We start from the raw sequence: 20,322 nt of genomic DNA on the forward strand, positions 1-20,322 counted from the left end.
GAGACTTTGCATTTAAAAAATGTTTTAGACTTGCGGTGTCTTTGTTTTTAGGGAACTCCCAGTGAGGAAACTTCCTCTACAATAGAGATCAACAACTACCCCAACTTATAGATTTAAGGTCTTGCCTGGGGGGCACCGAGGGACTCAATAATTTGCCACGGTTCCCACAGCTAGAATATGCCAGAGTTGGGTTTTGCACACAGCATCGAGTTCCTCCTGATTCTGAAGCCAGATCTCTATACCCTGTGTGTGACTAGGGACCCCTATTTTGCCCTCTCCCCAATCAGAAAGTTTTTCCAGCTCTCTTTTTTTTATCTTCGTTATGACTACTAATTATGAATCTTACTGTCAATACTATTTCCTTCTGTAGTGATTTCTGACTTGTAAACTAGCTCTTGATTGAGCTGTGGATTTGAGCCTAGGGCCATATTGAGAAACTTCACCGTCATGGGCAACACCATTGGTCATTGCAGGACAACACAATAGAAAGGTCACTAGTTGCCTGCTGTAACATTATATCTCTCATGTACTACTTTGTGAGTTAAAACCCATGGGTGGTTCTTTTTTTTTTCCGGAGGAAATGCCTCCAACATAGTGGTAGAAATCTAGTTCCAAATATAACATCTGGGCAAAAAGTACCCCTGGAGAGATAGAAAGGTGGCAGCCATTTTTAAAATGAGTGTTGGGCAGTAATTGCTTCAACAGTCAATAAGAAACATTGTCATAGTACAACCAAAGAGCCATGATTTACAAGATAGGAGGGACTTTTTTGGGGTGCGGGGCTTCAATTAACTAAATCAGACAACCACTTTAACAGGATTGTCCTTGACGATCCCTTACCATGAGTCTCTAGAAGTAGTTGATGTCATTTCTGACACAATCTGGAATTTGGTGGAGAGAAAGGTTGTGGTTTGGACTGCCATGTTTGTGGTCCTCACCCTGGCTGCAAAGGGCAGCTCGTGGGTTCTCTCTAGTCCCAATGGAATTGCTTTGCTATATACCAGTGTTCCTTATCCTCTCCCTTCAACTGCTCTGAAAACTTATGGAGACCCAGCCCCCTCACTCCCTTATTAAAATCTAGACCAAGAGCAAAGAGGCTTCCCTCAGGCTCGATTTGACCCTCACTCTCACCTCCAAAACACACTAATTGGCTTTGGGAGGCTTTGGAGAAATTTCCCCCTTCAATGATGTGTTATTCTAATTCTTGATTCGCTAAATCCCTTCCCGACTGGTCTCACTTTTAATAATTAAAAACTCAATTAAGTGAAATCTATAAACACAGGCAGTGTATGGCTTTTGTTTCATTTGGAGCCTGGCTGGAGTGAGGGGCAGACAAGTTTATAGGGTTTTCTGGGAGGAGCCAGGGAGGCTCGTTAATCAGGGAAAGCATCACTGACTCCAAGCTGGCCTTCCTGAGCCCACGGCACTAATCAAGACCAGATTCAGCCTATCATGAAACTAGAGTTGACAGGCCACTAAGCAGGCATGTAAGCATGGAATGTAAGAAACTTGGAGCTGAGCAGCTGGAGGCTTTGGGAGAGCCCAGTTCTGAAATGTAATTTCAGCTCTGTTTCTCCATTTCCAGGTGATGGGAGCCCAGCTCAGGCCTTTGGACCTCAGGAAAGGTACATTGAGTCTCGTGGTTCTTTCTAGTCCCTGGCAGTTGCTTAGACGTTTGATAAGCACATTCTTGAAGGTTAGATTGGTAAGAAAACGGATCGAGTGGGGAAGCAAACGTGGTGGCGGGAAAAGTATCGGACTCGGAAGCAGAGTTCAGTTCACGTTCTGCCTGCCATATATTTATTATTTGATCCCCAGTTTCCCCTCCAGAGCTAACATTCTGCGATTTTGATTTTACATCTATATTTGTGGCTTCCTTGAGTTGCCAGAAAAGTTGGTAGGGGAAAAAAAGTGAATATTCTAACAAGTTAGGTCTCAGTTATGTGATTTTATGTAAATCAGTTCCAAATTGCTACACTTGAAGCTCCTCTTGGGAGGTAAGACATTTGGGAAAGTGACCTTGACAAAAATAAAGAGAAATGGTGTTGGTTTGTGGACACCAGTACAGAACAGCTGACATTCGTAAGCATGGAAAGAACACTTGATGGCAAGGTGCCTGGATTGTGTGACCTTCTTAGCTCTTGTGTTCCCAGGATCTTTGATCCCCAGGAACTGAGAGGGTTGGAGTAAGAAGCCTCACCTGGGCTTTGGAGGCCATGGTAGATTTTCAGTCTGCACTGTAATGCTACCTAGGTGAGGTAGGGGAGGGTTAGGTTTCTCTCTGACATAGAATGATTGTCTCCTAATTCCACCGACTGGGATGGTTGAAACAGCACTGGGCTGGGAGTTTAAAGTCCTGGATACTTCTGCTAACTAGCTGTGTGACCTTGGGCAAGAGCTGTTTAATTGCCCTGGCCCTCATTCTTCTTCTGTAAAGTGACAATAATATTAAGTACCCAACTTATCATCCATCTTTATTCAATCAACAAGTATTTATTGAGCATTTTGTCTATTCAGGAACCAGCCATTGTTAGGAGGCTGAAATGAAAAGATACACTATAGAAAAAAATATATAGCATATTTTAGATTATTAAGGCTACATTAAGACTTTCGGTTCATCCTGTAGATGAAAGTTCTTTTCCAAGGGCAAGGAATTGCTAGCATTAGGTGTCCCCCACATGGAATCTCTCCCCAGTTCTTTGCCTGGGCTCCATTTTTCTCAGCTCAGTTCATAGAAACACTTCATGAATTCTTTGATTTATTAATTACTCCCAATACAGAGGCTGCTGGAAAAATGCACATTTATGTCATCTTGGTATATCCCCAATGGCACTCCTGTGGGCCAAGCAAACACCTGCTTACATATTTCTTCTTTGCAGAGAGAAGTACAAGTATGAGCAGATGGGTAGCCAGGTCCGGTCCCCTGATATTCACTTAGGATGTTCTAGCAGGAGGGCCTTGGTTGATCTCAACTGCTGTGAAAGTTCACTGGGAGAAAAATCATCCCCATGGTAACCAGGGCCAAAGCTGATTAGTGCTTTTTGGATCAACATCCACAGTGATTGGAAGTAAATGAGTTTAAAGCTTGTGAAGACCACAGGGTAAGAGTTGGCTAGCTGCCTTTCATTCTCACTGATTATACACGTGAAGGGAATGCCTTCAAACTGTAGTTCAGAGGCCAAGGCTAGAGATAATAAAGAATTTTCTGATCATTAGAAATCATTCTGGAACAAAGCTGTAGAATCCTCTTCTCTGGTGGTCTTTAGGCCAGACAGATTCTCATCTGTGCAGAACAACTTAGGAGGACATAGTTGGGTCATCAAATGGCATTGTATGAGTCCTTTGGCACTGACATAGCCCCAAACATAAGACTTGGGTGGTATGATCCCTGTAGTCTCATCATGGACAGGATCTCTATCTTTTTATGGAAGTAACAGGGCTACCTTCATCTTTTGCTGTTGTTGGGGCTTGTCCCAAATCTTTGTGACCCCTTTGGGGTTTTCTTGGCAGAGATACTGATGTTTAGTTTGCCATTTCCTTCTCCAACTCATTTTACAGATGAGGAAACCGAGGCAAACAGATTTAAGTGACTTGTTCAGGATCACACAGCTAAGAAGCATCTGAGGCCGGATTTGAAATCAGGAAGATGAATTTTCCTGACTCCAGGCCCACTGCTCTCTACACTGTGCCATTTAGCTGTGCTTATACTTTTAAAATTTCATTCTATTTTCATTTGATTTCTAGCTTAAATGTTTTTTCCCTGTGATAATTTATATTATTACTCACGAGTATAGCAACCTGTATCCTCCAGATAATTTGCATTATTACTCATATGTATAGTACTCTGTACCCTCCAGATAATTTGCATTATTACTCATATGTATAGTACTCTGTACCCTCCAGGTAATTTGTATTATTACTCACATGTATAGTACTTTGTACCCTCCAGATAATCTGTATTATTATTCACATGTATAGTACCTTGTGCCCTCCAGTGGGGGTGCAGCACTTCTTGGGGAGAAGTGCTTGTCTAGCAATTCTCTAGATTTCTCTAGCCTTGAAACCAAGACAGAGAAGCAAGGCTTCTTTTATCACCCATATGTCCTACTAGCCCCAAATGCTAAATCTATTTCCACAGAGTTGCCCCCTCTTAAAGGAAATGCCTCCAAACTGCGGTGCTAGACATCAAGGTTAGACACAATAAGGAACTTTCTGATCCTTAAAATTAATTCTGGATAGGTACTCTGACCTTTCTATTTTTTACTTCATTGAACTGAAAGGGAATAACAGACATAATCTTGAACAGTCTGAGTCTAGGTATATGGATAACCGATAAAGGGAGTTTTGTGACCAACTGGAGAAACTTCAGGGAGATGAGACTTGTTTGGGATTTTGCTTGTACCTTCCTATGAACGGTACCTCTTGTAGAATGGATTTCATTGATGCCACAAACTTTGACACTTTGTCTCTTCCATTAGACTGGAAGCTCCTTGAGGGCAAAGAAAATTTAATTTTTGTCATTGTATTCCCAGTTTTTAATACATTTAATAAATATTTGTTGATTGCTTAATTGATTTTTTGTGGGAGGAGTAACTCATTGTATATCCCTTTTATAGGTGGTTCCTCCCACAAGTATTTGAGCCACAAGGGATGAAGCCAACAAATTCGGCTGCCATCAGTGAAACTCATCTTCCCCTAGGCCCCAAGGATTGTACCTACACCCTCCACAGAAAGGTATAATCAAAATCCCAAAAAAGGCTTATTGATCATGGCTCATTGAAGAAATGAGGGAATTGCCTTGGTTAACTAAATGCATGTGGAATTTTATCTGAACCAAGTTAAGGGGAAAAATAAACCCAAGTCACTCAAGCCAACACTTTTTCAATATATGCACAACAACGTGTAATTTAATTGGTGGGTACTGTCTCTACCAAACTCCCTCCATGACCCAGTAGATGGTCTGTAGGAATTGCTGTGGTTGAAAAATTTATTTTTCTGTGGTCAGCCCCATGATGACCCCCCAAATTTAGGTAATCTGGTCCTTATATGACATATACAATCTTTTGGCAGGCTCGTACTCAAAGACTTTTTACTTTTTTATTATGTGTTTTCAATTTTTGAGAGTTTAGTTTTCCCTTATCTACTTCTCCTATCCACTTAAAAAAAGATACAAATAAAGAAAAAGAAAAAGAGAATCTTCATATCCTTTAAGCCCAGTCAAGCACAACAAATTCTCACATTGGTCACATGCAAAAATGCCTCTCTTATTGGTTCTTATTTCTTATTGGTCTATCATCTCTCTGGCATCAGAAGTAACATTCTTCCTTAAAAGTTCTGTATAATCATGATTAATCGTTTAATTAATCAAAATCTCCAAGCTACTCAGAATGACTCATTTAAAAAATAATGTTAACATATGGATTATTCTTCTGGTTTTGCTTATCAAAACTTTTCTCTCATGGCAGGACCTGATAGAAGTTGTGTTCCATTGACATGGCCTCTGAGAGTTCAGGGGTCACTTTCTGTATCACAGGGAAGTGTGAGAGGTGGTGTTTAGTGGTGACACTAAGATAGTCCACAATTACTTTGTGGGAAACATATTAAGGAAACATTAAGCCCATCCCATGCTCCAAAAGCAGATGTCAACAATTTTAGCTTTAGGTTACCAAGAGTAGCATTTTTGTTGCCCAGTAACTCTAGAGAAACTATGACTCCATTTACCACAATTTCCAAGGCTCTTGTTCATCCAAATATTACTCATATATGTAGCTAATGGGAAATAAAAATAATAGGAGCTTTAATGGAGAAAAACATTAACTATATGCTGTACTTGATCCTATTCCAGAAAATTCAGGGATGTTGGGAGGGAAAATATTCATACCATCCCTCCCCTCAAAGTGGCTTATACCACATGACTGAGCTTCTGTTTTCTTCTTTGGACAAGCCTTGTGTAATCTTACTGGAAATCTTTAAAGAAAATACACCCTAATGCCCACAATCTGGGAAAATGAGCTAGAAACTTTTTTAGTTTTGCACCAGTTATTTTCCCCCCCAGTTCTAAGAAAACACTCAGGATTAACTTTATTGGCTCAACCCTTCCTTGTCTCCTTATGAGTTCCTTGGAATATTAAAACAACAACAACAACAACAACTTTGCATCCTTCCAGGGCAAGGATCCCAAATACTAGAGGTCCTGGAAACCCAAAGACAAGGCTGTGTGTGCACCAAAAGGCTGAGTTCTGGCCAGCCCCACATCACCCCTGACTTGAGGAGGCCAGTCTGGTGAAGGCAGAGTCCTTATCCTCTCTAGGGATGTCCAGGCCACGACTTCTCATATTCTGTTTCCCAACTTTTTAGAAATTACTTTCCTTCCCACACTCTGTGATCCCAGCAGACTCTCCCCGTTGTTGTTCCTCATGCACAACATTTCATTTCTGGTCTCCATGCTTTTGGCTTCCCCCATGCCCAAAATTCCACCTCTTCCTCTTGGAATCCCATTTCCTTTAGGTTTTAAATTCAAGCATCAACTCCTACATGAAGTCTTCCCTGATCCCATGTGCTGGTGTGCTCCTTCACTCCTCTGTACAGAACTACCTTGTATTTTTTTTTCTCTTTTTATTTATCTGAGATAAATAGGATATACATTCTTCCTATTTAACTGAGATAAATAGGAGATAAATGCTGAGATATCTATTTATGGTATATATATATATGTATTATATATATATATATATAGATAGATAGATAGATAGATAGATAGATAGATAGATATAGATAGATAGATATATAGATATAGCCTGTCTTTCCCATTAGTGTAAGCTCCTCAGGAGTAGGGATTGTTTCATTTTTAAATTTTTACTCCCAGTACTTAGCACAGTGTATACCTCATGGGAGGGGGTGCAATAAAGGCTTGATTGATTGATCAGTTATGACTTGTAATTCATTTGAGAACCTCAGCTGAAGTGCTTTTCTTCTCCATAAGAGGAAGTTTGTGTGTGTGTATGTATGTATGTATACATATATATGTACATATATATATATATATGTATATATATATATATATTTAACTTTCTTTTAACCTACGACTCGGAAACTTAAGCTTCATTTGTTTCAGAAAGGTCAGGTCCTTTACACTTGTTTTTGTCAAGTTCATCAGTTGTTTCCACTTCTTCATGACCCCATGGATGTTGTTTGGGAGTTTTCTTAGCAAAGATATTGGAATGGTTTATGATTTCCTTCTCCAGTTTCCCCCTATTTTTCAGATAAGAAACGGAGGCAAATAGGGGTTAAGTGATTTGCCCAGGATCACAGAGCTAGTAAATGTCTGAGGTCAAATTAAACTGATATTCTTGACCCCAGACCCAGTGCTCCATCCACTTCACCATCAACCTTCCTGACCTAGGGTTAAAAAGCCCTTTTAAGTCCTGATAGAGATGATTTTAGAGGATTCTATAAAGTAAAACAAAACAAAACAATAAATCCAAGAATTTTGAAGACTTCAGTTGCTTGGTTTTCCTCATGATCAGATAATTTCAGTTTCCCAAACAAATGAAAAAGAAGGGATTTGGAAAGGCAAGAGACAAAATCTCCCAGGTGGAATTCTATCAGAGCATCAGTTTTATCAATTCTTCCTCTCATATTTAAGCGTTTATTACATATCTGTGGCTGTCAATAAATTATACTCTTTGAGATTAATGTTAACATTAGCCCATTCTTACTATGTGAGAATGAGTAAGATGCCCATTGTGGAAGCATTTCTAACTCTATGGACAAAAACAAAAACAAACAAATAAAAAAAACAACCAACAAAACCTGACACAGATTCAAGATGTTATTGTCTTCTTCCACATCTATAATTACATTTGGGATCTCAATAACGATCTTGTTTTAAACTTCTTCAATTTCCTCATTAAATGGATTCATGACATATCTCTGAATAAACTGTAAGTTTTAGCAAAGCAGAGATTTTTATCTAAAATTTGTATTGTGATAGGTGGAGAGCATGGTCCATGGAGTCAGTCAAATGGACACCCTTACAGTCCCAGCAGGGTGATGCAGCGGAAAGATGGTTGGACTTGGAATCAAGACACCCAACTTTAGCTCTTGCCTCAGACACTTACTAGGGATATATGATCCTAGATGTCACCCTCAGTTTCTCCATCTGTAAAATAAGAATAACATCACCTACTTCACATATAATATGGAAAACACTTTTGCAGCTTTATGCAGCAAATATAAAGCTAAGTGGTGCCATAGTACACAGAGCATTGGGGCTGAAGCCAAGAAGACTCATCTTCCCCAGTTCAAATCCAGATTCAGATACTTACTAGCTATGTGATCCTGGGCAAGTCACTTAACTTTGTTTGATTCAATTTCTTTATCTATAAAATGGGCAGCAGAAGGAAATGGCAAACCCCTCTAATATCTCTGCCAAGAAAACCCCAAATGGGGTCACAAAGAATTGGACATTACTGAACAACAATATAAAAGCATTTTGCAAGCTTTAAAATGTTATATAAGTGCTAGCTATTATTATTAATCATAATAATAATAACAAAACTTCTTAAAAGCTGAGGGGAATTAGTCAATTGGGAACGTGAAGAAGAGAACCAAAACTCTTTTCTTATTTCACAGATAAATATTGTCCTCTGATTGAGCTACAGAGAGAAATCAAATCATGTTGAAACAATTCCTTGCCTTTTACTGGGCTTCCAGGGCCTTCTACCATCTTCTTCTTCTTTTTTTTTTGAACAGAATGTTTGCTTTATATCATATTTCTTTGTCTTTTAAAAAGCATCTTTGGTAACTATCTAAGGGCTTGTGAGAGGCAATGTGGTATTGCAACTAGACCTGAAGAGTCAGTTTAAGTGACCTTGGAAGTGTGACTTAGCCTCTCAGTGATGCTCTAGGCCCACGTGTTGCAGGATCTGCTGATCTGCTCTGGTAGAGGGAAGAATTTTCCATGCCATTGAAATCACAGGTATGGAAGAAAAATCCTAACTCAACCTGTAGACGTCTCACCTCAATTTATCACTATATCTTCTGAAATAGGAGTTCCTTTCTGCTGAGTGCTCCATTTTTATTTTCTTTAACTGAAAAACAGAAGTGCCTAGAAGCTGTTTTCCTCATTGCTGACAGAAGGTGGAATAATTAGAAGTTGACTACAGCATGTTTTTATAGGGTGAAATGCTTTCCAGTTCAGTCAAGAAACTGAATTCACCATAACTAAGACCAAAATAAAAGGGTCTTCACATTGAATTGAAAAAATCCCCACCCAATGCTTTGAAATTGACTTGGGTTCCCCTAGCAGAATTTTAATTTTATACTTTAGTTGATGCATAGGATACAGATGGGGCATTCCACAGATGAAAGCAATGGGGACATCAACACTGCTAAGTAAAACAGATTTCATATATTAGTCAGGCAGATAAAGGTTAAAGTCTTGCAGAGAAGGAGCTGTTCTTGGCTTCCTATTTGCCCTGGTTCTGCTTGGTTGTTTTTCCAAGACATGGATGGATATCCTTGAATTTCTTACCATTTATTTGCAGTGGCATAAATATATTTTAACTCGTATATCTCTCTCTCACTTGAGATCTTGTGACCAATTAAAATGACTGCATTATATAAACTAGAGGAGTTTGGAAGGTATTCATTTCCAAAATAAAACCAGGAAATTTTGCATAGCATCTGGGAAAACCAACAAAGCCTTTTAATTAAAAAAAAAAAGACATATCATTTGAAAACAGTCGGGGGAATAAGCCTAGAGACTTGCCTTTGGTGATGCTATTCACTTCAGGTCACTTCAATCCAATCCAACCATGATTTATTAAGTTCCTACTACTTGCCTTGCAAAGAGAAAAACATTCTCTGCCCCTATTAATTTTCCACCCTCTCAAGTGGATCTGGCAAAATTCAATTCATCAGAGAAGTTATTTGAACTACTGTTCCCTGTTTTAATCACAGACAAAATGAAAATACAAATGAGGTTAGGGACTGGGAGAGGGAGAAGAGGAGGGGGAAGAGAAGGAGGAGGCAAAGAAAGAGAGAGAGGAAGAGAGAGATGGAGAGACTGATAGTGAGAGTGAGATAGAGACACACAGAGAGACAGAGACAAATACGGACAGAGACACACATCCAGAGGCAGAGACAAATCTCTAACCCTAACCTTCCTTTCCCATTCCAAAGCAGGACAAAGAAAAAGAATTGAAGCCTTTCCTAGCATGTCTTCAAGAAACAATCACCCAGGTTGCTTTTGACTTTCTCTGGTTGATTTCCCAGAGATAATCCAACTGAAGGCTTCACTACACCATGAAAGCTTTCTGGTAAAAAGCAGGTCATTGTGCCAAAAAAAAATAATATAAACAAACAGCAAACAACATTCAAAGAGTGGAGAGAGAGGAAATTCAGAGTTTTTTTGCCTTTCCACTGATTTCTTGCCAAAGGCCATTGGGTTTAAGGAGGAGGTGAAAGTCATGGTTGTTTGAAACTTCCTAGGATTGTCAGGGCAATCAAGGAGGACGACCAGTTGAGATAACGATTTAGATCTCAGTACTGGCCAGTTGGGCAACGAGATAGATATTTAAATTATACTTAGAAATATCTACTCCATCCCCTAAACCCTCCTTTTGTCTCACTTCTTTGAAGGCAACATCTGCTCGTAATGATGTGGCAGTCCACAGGCTAATGTTGTTCAGCTGGATCTACAGATGTCACCATGCTGTAAACGGGATGTGATAATTTCTTCATTTTTTATGTGACACTTGGAAAACACCCTATTTTTTCATTTAGGAAGATCAAACACCACTAACCACACATTTTTGTATGGTTTTTGGTGCTACACAAATTATCTTTTCAAAGTTATTCTCACTTTGTTTCTTCCCTTGTTTTTGTAACCAACTTTATTTGGAAATAGATTGTCTGAGGTCTGAGTGGGGCAAAGAGAAAAGGACTGCAGGCAGACCATTTTTATAATATTATAAATGCTTTGATTGATTGCTTATTATTACCTGTTGGGAAATAATTCCCATTAAGTGTCTTAATCCTGAGTATGAAGTTATTTGGGGGTCACATATTGCTTTGCTTCTAGCAGTGAACATCTGAAGTCTTTCTACTTAAATACATTTTCTGAAGATGAATAATTTAAAAAAATATTTATTATAAGCTTACTATGTACCAAGCTGTAGACACAAATGCAAAATTAAGAACTATAGATACAAATACATGCAAAAGCTACTGAAACCCTCAAGGAACTTACATTGTAAAAGCAAGGCTCAACCCATGTAAGTTGATACATTTGCAGGGTGAATGGCAAAGCCTGGTGTTGGAATAACTTGGAAAAAAATAAAGTCAGGAAATTAATATTTAAGCCTCAAACTTTGTCTTGTATGCCTATTTTTTTGGTCCCTCATTATTACTGGGAACCCAGGAAGGAATGTATCCTTAAATACTTACTTAGTAGTTGTGTTGCTTAACCTTAGCCCGAGTTTCCTTATCTGTAAAATGGGGATAATAATAGTACTTACCTCACAGCATTGTTCTGAGGGCAGCCTAATTCTGGTCAACCTTTCTGTCATATTAGAAACTGCTGAGTACCCTTTCTTAAATTCTCTGGATTCTCTGAGTTTTCAGGGTACTGCTTTTTCCTAGATGATTGATTGATTGATTAATTCCACATGTGACAGTCTTTCAACCTTAAAGACAACCATGTGTCCTTTTTCCTCCTAAATTCTCCCCCCCCAACATAGACAATATTTTATCTTCTCTCTTTGTAATCTGGCTTCCAGATTACAAAAGATACTGTTGCTCCCTCAGTTGACAAATTGGGCTGCTTTTCCCTTCACTTTGTATCCTTCTCAATGTGTCTACTTCATGTGGTGGCGGTGGTAAAGATCCTCTCCTCTTGGTTACTCTCTCTTTTTTGGGTTTTCTTGACATTACTCATTCTGGTTTTCCTTCCATCTGTGTGATTCCTCTTCCTCAGCCTCTTCACCACCGCTAGTGCACCTTCCCCCACAGCTCTGTCCAGTGCTCTCTTCTATTCTTCCCGGTAACCTTATCAGTTCTTGTAATTTCCACTACCATTTCAAGGCAGTTGACTCCCAGATCTAGATATCTGGTTCCCAGTCTTTTTCCTAAGCTTCAGATCCATATCATCAATTGCCTATTAGATATTTAAAACAATGTCTTGTTACATATCTTAAATTCAATATACTCAAAACTGAATTCATTGTCTTTCTCTTTAAACTTCCCTTTTTTCTATTTGAAGAATCACCAGCCTTCTACTCTCCTAGGCTCATTATGTCTTCTTTCTTTTTATTTTCCCTCATGCCTCACAAGTTGTCAAACCTTGCTGTTTCTCCCTCTACAACATTTCTCAAACCTGCTTCCTTCTCTCTATTCCGATAGTTGTTGCTTTAGCTTTGGCCCCCATCACCTCTGGCTTGGACCACTGCAAGAATTTTTAAGTAGAATTTCTGCTTCAAGTTTCTCCCTGTGCCAGTCTATCCTCCAGATTACTGCCAAAGGATTTTCCTTAAACACAAATCTGATCAAGATTTTCTTTCCTTCATTAACTCTAGAGGCTTTTTTTTTTATCTATTTAGGATAAACTATAAAGTTGTCTGATTAGCTTTTTAAAATAGCTTTTTATTGACAAAACATATGCATGGGTAATTTTTCAACATTGATCCTTGAAAACTTTATGTTCCAAATTTTCTCCTCCTCCTTCTCATCTCCTCCCCTAGATGGCAGGTAGTCCAATACATGTTAAATATGTTAAAATATATGTTAAATCCAATATACGTATACATATTTATATAGTTGTCTTGTTGCACAAGAAAAATCGTATATAGAAAGAAAGAAAAAAAACCTGAGAAGGAAAACAAAAAATGCAAGTAAAACAACAGAAAGAGTTAGAATGCTATATTGTGGTCCTCACTCAGTTCCCATAGTCCTCTCTCTGGGTGTAGATGGCTCTCTTTATCACGGAACAATTAGAACTGCTTTGAATCATCTCGTTGTTGACATTCATCCATCAGAGTTGATCGTCATATAATCTTGTTGTTGCCATGTATAATGATCTCCTGGCTCATTTCACTCAGCATCAGTACATGTAAGTCTCTCCAGGCCTTTCTGAAATCATCCTGCTGGTCATTTCTTACAGAACAATATTCTATAATAAACATATACTGTAAACTATTCAGCCATTCTCCAATTGATGGGCATCCACTCAATTTCCAGTTTCTGGCCACTACAAAAAGGGCTGCCACAAACATTTTGGCACATACAGGTCCCTTTCCCCTCTTTAGTATTTCTTTGGGATGTAAGCCCAGAAGTAGCACTTCTGGATCAAAGGGCATGCACAGTTTGATAACTTTTTGAGCATAGTTCCAAATTGCTCTCCAGAGTGGTTGGATCCATTCACAGTGCCACCAACAATGTAGCTTATTAGCTTTTAAATCTCTACACAATGAAATGAGCAGAACCAGGAGATCATTATACACTTCAACAACAATACTGTATGAGGATGTATTCTGATGGCAGTGGATATCTTTGACAAAGAGAAGATCCAATTCAGTTCCAATTGTTCAATGATGGACAGAATCAGCTACACCCAGAGAAGGAACACTGGAAAATGAATGTAAACTGTTTGCATTTTTGTTTTTCTTCCCAGGTTATCTTTACCTTCTGAATCTAATTCTTCTTGTGCAACAAGAAATTCAGTTCTGCACATATATATATATATATATATATATATATATATATATATATATATATATTGTATCTAGGATATACTATGACATATTTAACATATATAAGACTGCCTGCCATCTAGGGGAGGGGGTGGAGGGAAGGAGGGGACAAATCAGAACAGAAGTGAATGCAAGGGAGAAGGTTGTAAAAAATTACCCATGCATATGCACTGTCAAAAAAAAGTTATAAGTATAAAATAAAAAAAAATTAAAATTAAAAAATAATAAAACAAACAACAAAAAAACCCCAAAACAAAAAACAAACAAACAAAAAACCAAAAAACCGCACACACACACACACACACACACACACAACAGATTTCTACACAAGTGTTCCCAACCAAACTTTCTAGCCTTGTTGGATGATCCAGCCAAATTAGCTGCCTCGGTGTTCCTCTCACAGGACAGTTCATCTTCCCCATCTGTGCTTTTGTATTGACCATCCCACATACCTCAAGGGCACTGCCCCCATTACCTCTGCTTCACAGAGTCCTCTTCCATTGGGAATGCAGCTCAAATACCATCTTCCTCATGAAGCATCTCCTGATTTCACTAACTAATAGTATCCTCTCTCCAAACTATGTTGTATATATTTGTGTTTATTCACTTTATTTTGAATGATATATAATGTGTGTGTGTGTGTGTGTGTGTGTGTGTGTGTGTGTATATATGTATTTGTCTCCCCCATTAGACGGTAAGTTTCTTGGGAGTGGGGTTTGTTTATTCTTTGTACTTGTATTTCTGGCACCTACTAAAGTACCTGGCACATAGTATAAATATTTATACTTGATAAATATTTGCTAATTAATTGATAATTGATTAATTGTTATCATGTAGGGAACTCCTTCACTAATGCAGGTATATACTTTCTCTCCAACCTACAATTTTAGAGAATGACCTGGGACACTGACAAATTGGGTTCTTGCCTTGGTTCAAACTATAATTATGAATCAGAGTTAGGACTTATCTTGAATCCAGGCAGTGATGTGTTCATAAAAAGTTTAACAACTAGTTCCCCATGGGGACAAGTGTATACATTGGACTCTTTTATGTTTAATTTAGTAAACATAAACCAAGTCATGAATTTATAATGTTTTGTTGATTTCTGAACCCCTACTGAACATTTACAAAAAAACCCCCAAAACTCTCTAAAACTGAATGCCCCTGAATCCAGGTCTTCCTGATTCAGCTCTCCATCTATTTACTCCTCATTATACTGATGATTATCATTGTGACTATTATCAGTATTACCACCATGCTGTAAGAAGCCTCCTGTTCTCAGAATTTTTCAGCATTTTCCTATCAGGCCCTCAGTTGCTATTCTACCTGATCTGTTCTTAGCTTTCTTTTCATACCTAGTTCTCACTGCTTTAGAAGAACATGGCCCTCTTCCTGATATACACCAATTATCCCCTGGTTCTCTAACCAGAAGGAGACCCTGGCTGCCATCCTTTCTCCTCAAGGCTCTGCTGCTAAATCTCTGGACTTGCTCTATTTTGTCTCACCAGTAGCCTTTTCACCCTCAGAGTCCACTTTGCCCCTGGGGTCTCTACTCTGAAACATTCATTTCTCCCTGGCTTTCTCACCAAGGCCTCTTTCTTGGATTAGCTGGTTATTCCCATAATCTCCATTTTAAAGAAAGTGCCCAAGACCAGTCATATCATCCTTCCTTTCCAGACTCACCTTGGGTCTGGCACTGGATTGATATGGGAATAGATTTTTGTCCTTCATAGATAGTTTTATCTCCTACTTATTTCAAAGAGGTGAATAGCATTTGGCCAAAATATTCATCTTGCAGGTCTATGTTGGGTGTCTGTCCTTGAAGTATAGTAGAAAGGAGAGCAGAGTGCTAAATCTCTAGTTGGCTTCAAATTTAATATGGGGACCTGGCGAGCCCATGTCTGTATTATAAAACTCGGTGGCGACTGCTTTACAGTGTTTCCAAATCCTTTCTGTGAAACTCAGCAGAAAGAACAGCTCTTTAAGCTAATGTAATTGAAACTCAAAAGCAGGCAAACTAATTTAATATCTTTTTGGGGGGAGAGGTAAGGGGATGGAGGGAATGTTAACCACATAATTAAATCCACCAGCAAGAGTGATTACACTGTGACTTTAAGGCTGTTAAAATTGTGAAGTTCTCATAAATTAAACAAACACTGTTTTGGCTGTGCTATGTTTATATCACAGACCCAGGGATCTTACTTCTCTTCTCTCCGTGCATGATTTTTAGGCTCATGTGCAAAGTACCATGGGACAAGGGGTCCATAACTTATTTGAGCACTTGACTCACAATTGGAAAAGCTGGAGGACTTACTTTTTTTTTTTTTTTTAATATTTAGCCTTAAATCTTTACTTTTTTTTTAAAATTAGCTTTAATTCTAGGTTTGGTTGGTGAAGTATTTGCCAAGATATAGGCAGTGGCCTCAAACTTTTTAAATAGGGGGCCAGTTCACTGTCCCTCAGACTGTTGGAGAGCTGGACACTCTGTCTCCGCCGCCTCAGCCTAGTGCCAGAAGTGTGTGTTGTTTAGGTCTAATGTTACTTCTGGTCTGATTTTGCCATAACCTGGCGGGCCGCATAAACATCCTCAGTGGGCCCATGTGGCCCGCGGGCTGTCGTTTGAGGACCCCTGATATAGAGTGTTCGGTTTTGGATTTCCTTTTATTCTCCAGTTATTCTTCTAGTATTTTTAGAGTGAGGTTTCTGAATAAAAGTTACATAGAGGACCCAAGCTCAAGGCCAATTCTGGGATCCTATATCTATGTGGATTCTAGCTTCCCAAAATCAAAGAAGCAGCTGCTAATTACCAGAGTTGCTTATGCCCTGTAGAAGCATACAGAAGAACAGTTATTATTATTTGAAATAATAATAACTACATTATATAGCACTTAAAAACACTTTCCTCATATTTCTAGACTGTGAGGTCAGTAGTGCATATATTATTATTATTCATATTTTGCAGGTGAAGAAACTAAGGCTCGGAAGGACAAACTGATTTTTGTGAAACAATCGATGGTTCTAGTAAGTGGCAAATCATGTTCTTGAACCCCCACCGACAAGTGCTTTTACCTCTTCGCCGAAACGTCTCTTTCGTGAATGAAGAATGACCTCCCAAGAGATCTTGGACGTAGGCAGGTAGCGAAAGACAAGTCTTTTTCTGATGGCCTAGTGACATCCAGTCTATAAAAACAGTCAGCTGAAGATGTGTTGTTTGATCATGGTTGAAGGGACTTTTTCAGAACGGATTCCACTCATACCACTCCAATCTCTACTCACCAAATCTTCCCATGTACTTTGGGGAAAATAAATTCAATTTGGCAAACATATGTTAAGCTTCTGCCACATAGTTCTTAAAGACTAGGTCAGTGAAGGATAAACTGTGGAGGTCCTATGATTTGAGAAGGGCACCAAATTTGGTGCCAGGAATAGATTGAGTCTGCTTTCTGTGGACCAGTCTAGTGAAGCACAGAGAAGCTCATCACCAGTGGTGATTTATTGATTGTTTAATGATGAATCATTTGACTGTGGCAATCCATGAAACAAGGCAGCTATGTGGTGCAGTGGATAGAACACCAGACCTGGAATCAGGAGGACTCATCTTCATGAGTTCACATCTGGCCTCCAACACTTCCCGGCTGTGTGACTCTGGGCAAGTTCCTTAAGCCTATTTGCCTCAGTTTCCTCATCTGTAAAATGAGCTGGAGAAGGAAATAGCAAGTCTGTCTAATATTTTTGCCAAGAAATCTGCAAAGAGCATCACAATTAGCCCCCAAAGGGATCACAAAGAGTTGGAGATGACTGAACAACAAATTCATGAAGCAGAGGTAATAAATACAAGAATTTTCTCAGTCCCATGTGACCTCCTGCTTCTGCAATGAGTATGCATGAGGGTAGAAAAGGGTAGAGAGGGTATTAAGAATCCTGGATTTAAAGTGTAAAATATTATATATTTTTATATATTATATGAAATATTTATACATATGTCATATATATTTATATATAAAGTGAATATAAATATTAACTTTGTACTGTAATAGCTTTTATTATAAATATGAGAGCCTCATCCAATGACCAACAAGTAGATAATAATTAATAGTTTTCGGTATATACAGGTAGGTGGTGCCATAGTGGATAGAATACCTGAATTGGAGTCAGAAAGGCTCATTTTGAGTTCAAATCCAATGTCAAACACTTATTAGCTATGTGACTCTGGACAAGTCACTTTATTCTGTTTGCTTCAATTTCCTTATCTGTAAAATGAACTGAAAAGGGAGATAGCAAATCATCCAGTATCTCTGCTAAGAAAACCCTAAGTGGGGGTCACAAAGAGTCAGACACAACTGAGCAATAAAAATACTGTATATATATATATATATAAATGTGTATACACATATATGGAATATACATATGCATATAAAATATATGCATGCAGATGTATGTATAATAGTAATTTCTATAGCACTTCCAAAACTTTACATGTATTATAACATTTAATGTTCACAAAAAACTCTGTGATGAAGGTACTATTATTATCTCCATTGTATAGAGAAGCAATTGAGGGTAAGAGAAGCCCAGAGTTATACTACTAGTAAGTTTCTGAGGCAGAATTCCAACTTAGATCTTACTTTTTTTTCCAGATTTATTTTTTCTCACTAGTATTATATTTTTCCAGATATAAGTAAAGATAATTTTATATTCATTTTTGTATGACTTTGTATTCCAAAATTTTCTCCCTCCATCCCTTACTTCTCTGCTCCCCAAGACAACAAATAAGATCTTGATCTTACCTTCTTAGATCCTTCTCTCCAATTGCTTGGTGAGGAGGCTGAGCCAGATAATTCTAAAGTTCCTGAATCAATGACTCCAAGTCAAGTCCTCTGTTTACTACACTATGCAGCTGCAAGAAGGGAATTGTATTAGTATTCATATTTTTACTATAAAGAAGACAAATGGTCTGGTCACATGAACAAAGGGAAGGATAATGGAAGACAATTATCCATTGATGTCCTTGTGAGGTCAAAAAAACACAAAGAAGGTCATGTAGGAAGTTGGGCGCACCCCTTATGATGAATTCATAAAAAGATATGGGTAAGAGTCTGTGATATGGGCAGACATGGCTGGATGGGAATCTACATCAGTAGAAGAAATCCTTAAATTGATGACATCATAGAGCCATTGACAGATGGGCAAGCCCTTGCCCTGGGCACTGAGGATCCAGAGAAAAGAATGCCACATTCTCAGCTCTCAAGGATCTTTTATTTCATCTGAGGATATTTCACACATATCCTCAGTCAAGGTAGGTTCATTGATGTCCTTGAGATGTCAAAAAAACACAAAGAAAGTGCTCTTTGGACAGTTCTGGGTTCCATTATTTAATCATTTGACTTCACTGTGTCTGGGTCCCTGGCTACCTCATAGGGTTGCTGGGAGGATCAACTGAGCCACTGTATGTCAACAACTTGCATGGTCCCTTCCAGCTCTGACTCCATTTCTGAAGAGACTGCAAATTGGTGTGTAGTTGTTACACTGAAAATAAGTGCACAGATTTTGTAAACCATGGAATGGAATCAAGTTACTTTAAGTCTATTTCTGGCTCCATTGGCCTTGGGTTTCAGCAAGTGAGTCTGCTCCTTTTTATTTACTTGCAGCTAGCTGTTGGCCCTCCAGTACATGAACACTCCCATTTGTGTTTTGTATGATTTTGTAGTATTTTGAGTCATTGGCTTGGCTATAATTCTACACCTCATTTCTTTGGCCCAGAACCTTTAACAGTCAGGAATCTTGACAAAGAACTGGCAAATGTGATCAATGCAATTAAAGTAAGATATATACAGTAACATGCTTGTAGGCCTGTTTAATCTAGATAAAAAATTTTTCCATCACTTTTTTTGAGCCAAGACATTTGAAAATAAAACTAAATCAAATTTGTAGCATTTGCCCCTTTCCTAGATGTTAAAGTTTAACAATTGAGTACAAACTGGCTCCAGTCTAGGGATGTGTTACCCTTCTGAAGAATTCTTGATCTTTGGGGCTAGAAAGCGGTCAGAATAGGTGACTTTTCATTCCACTGTTTCTTGTAGTCAAGCCATCCTTGTTTTTTCCTTTGAAACTTGAAGAAGGGGCAGCTAGGTGGCGCAGTGGATAGAGCACCAGCCTATCCTATGAGTTCAGGAGGACCTGAGTTCAAATCTGATCTCAGACACTTAATACTTCCTAGCTGTGTGACCCTGGGTAAGTCACTTAACCCCAGCCTCAAAAAAGAAACTTGAATAAAAAACAATTGTGTATTATTGCAAATTGTCAAAATTTGGGACTTTTATTAGGGGAAGTATTAGTTCTTTAAAGGTATGATTTAAAAGGCATGAAAACATGCTTCAGGATGATTATATTCTGTTATGTGACAGAATCTTGGGGCAGAGGAGCCCATTGTTATTTTTGTACTGAATTCCTCTGAAAAATAGGATTCTACATGCAGAAATTTGTTTTCAAGTTTCTCTTCTTGGAAAACACATTTATTTTGTGAAATAGTATTGATCTGTAGAACTTTAAGTGAAAGAAGTCAAAAAAGAAA

At 38.5% G+C, this 20,322-nt stretch overlaps 1 protein-coding gene across 27 annotated transcripts in view; it reads left to right on the forward strand.

Moving 5' to 3' along the window:
- SPATA18 (spermatogenesis associated 18) overlaps nucleotides 1-17,077 on the forward strand; it is a 69,215-nt gene extending 52,138 nt beyond the window's left edge. For 15 of the 27 annotated variants that reach the window (XR_012483685.1, XR_012483678.1, XR_012483674.1 and 12 more), the window contains one exon: nucleotides 16,714-17,077. Coding sequence is in view for 6 of the 27 variants with exons in the window: in XM_074276581.1 (XP_074132682.1) it covers nucleotides 16,714-16,796 (83 nt within the window). In the remaining 21 variants the exon portion in view is untranslated. Of the gene's footprint in view, nucleotides 1-1,585; nucleotides 1,626-2,879; nucleotides 3,102-4,616; nucleotides 4,735-16,713 lie in introns of those variants that run through there. The other 12 variants (XR_012483687.1, XR_012483679.1, XR_012483673.1 and 9 more) reach the window with 4 other exon arrangements.
- Nucleotides 17,078-20,322: the final 3,245 nt, after the last annotated feature.

The sequence above is a fragment of the Sminthopsis crassicaudata genome, chromosome 6 (genome assembly GCF_048593235.1).
Source record: "Sminthopsis crassicaudata isolate SCR6 chromosome 6, ASM4859323v1, whole genome shotgun sequence".
Taxonomy (NCBI): Eukaryota; Metazoa; Chordata; class Mammalia; order Dasyuromorphia; family Dasyuridae; genus Sminthopsis; species Sminthopsis crassicaudata.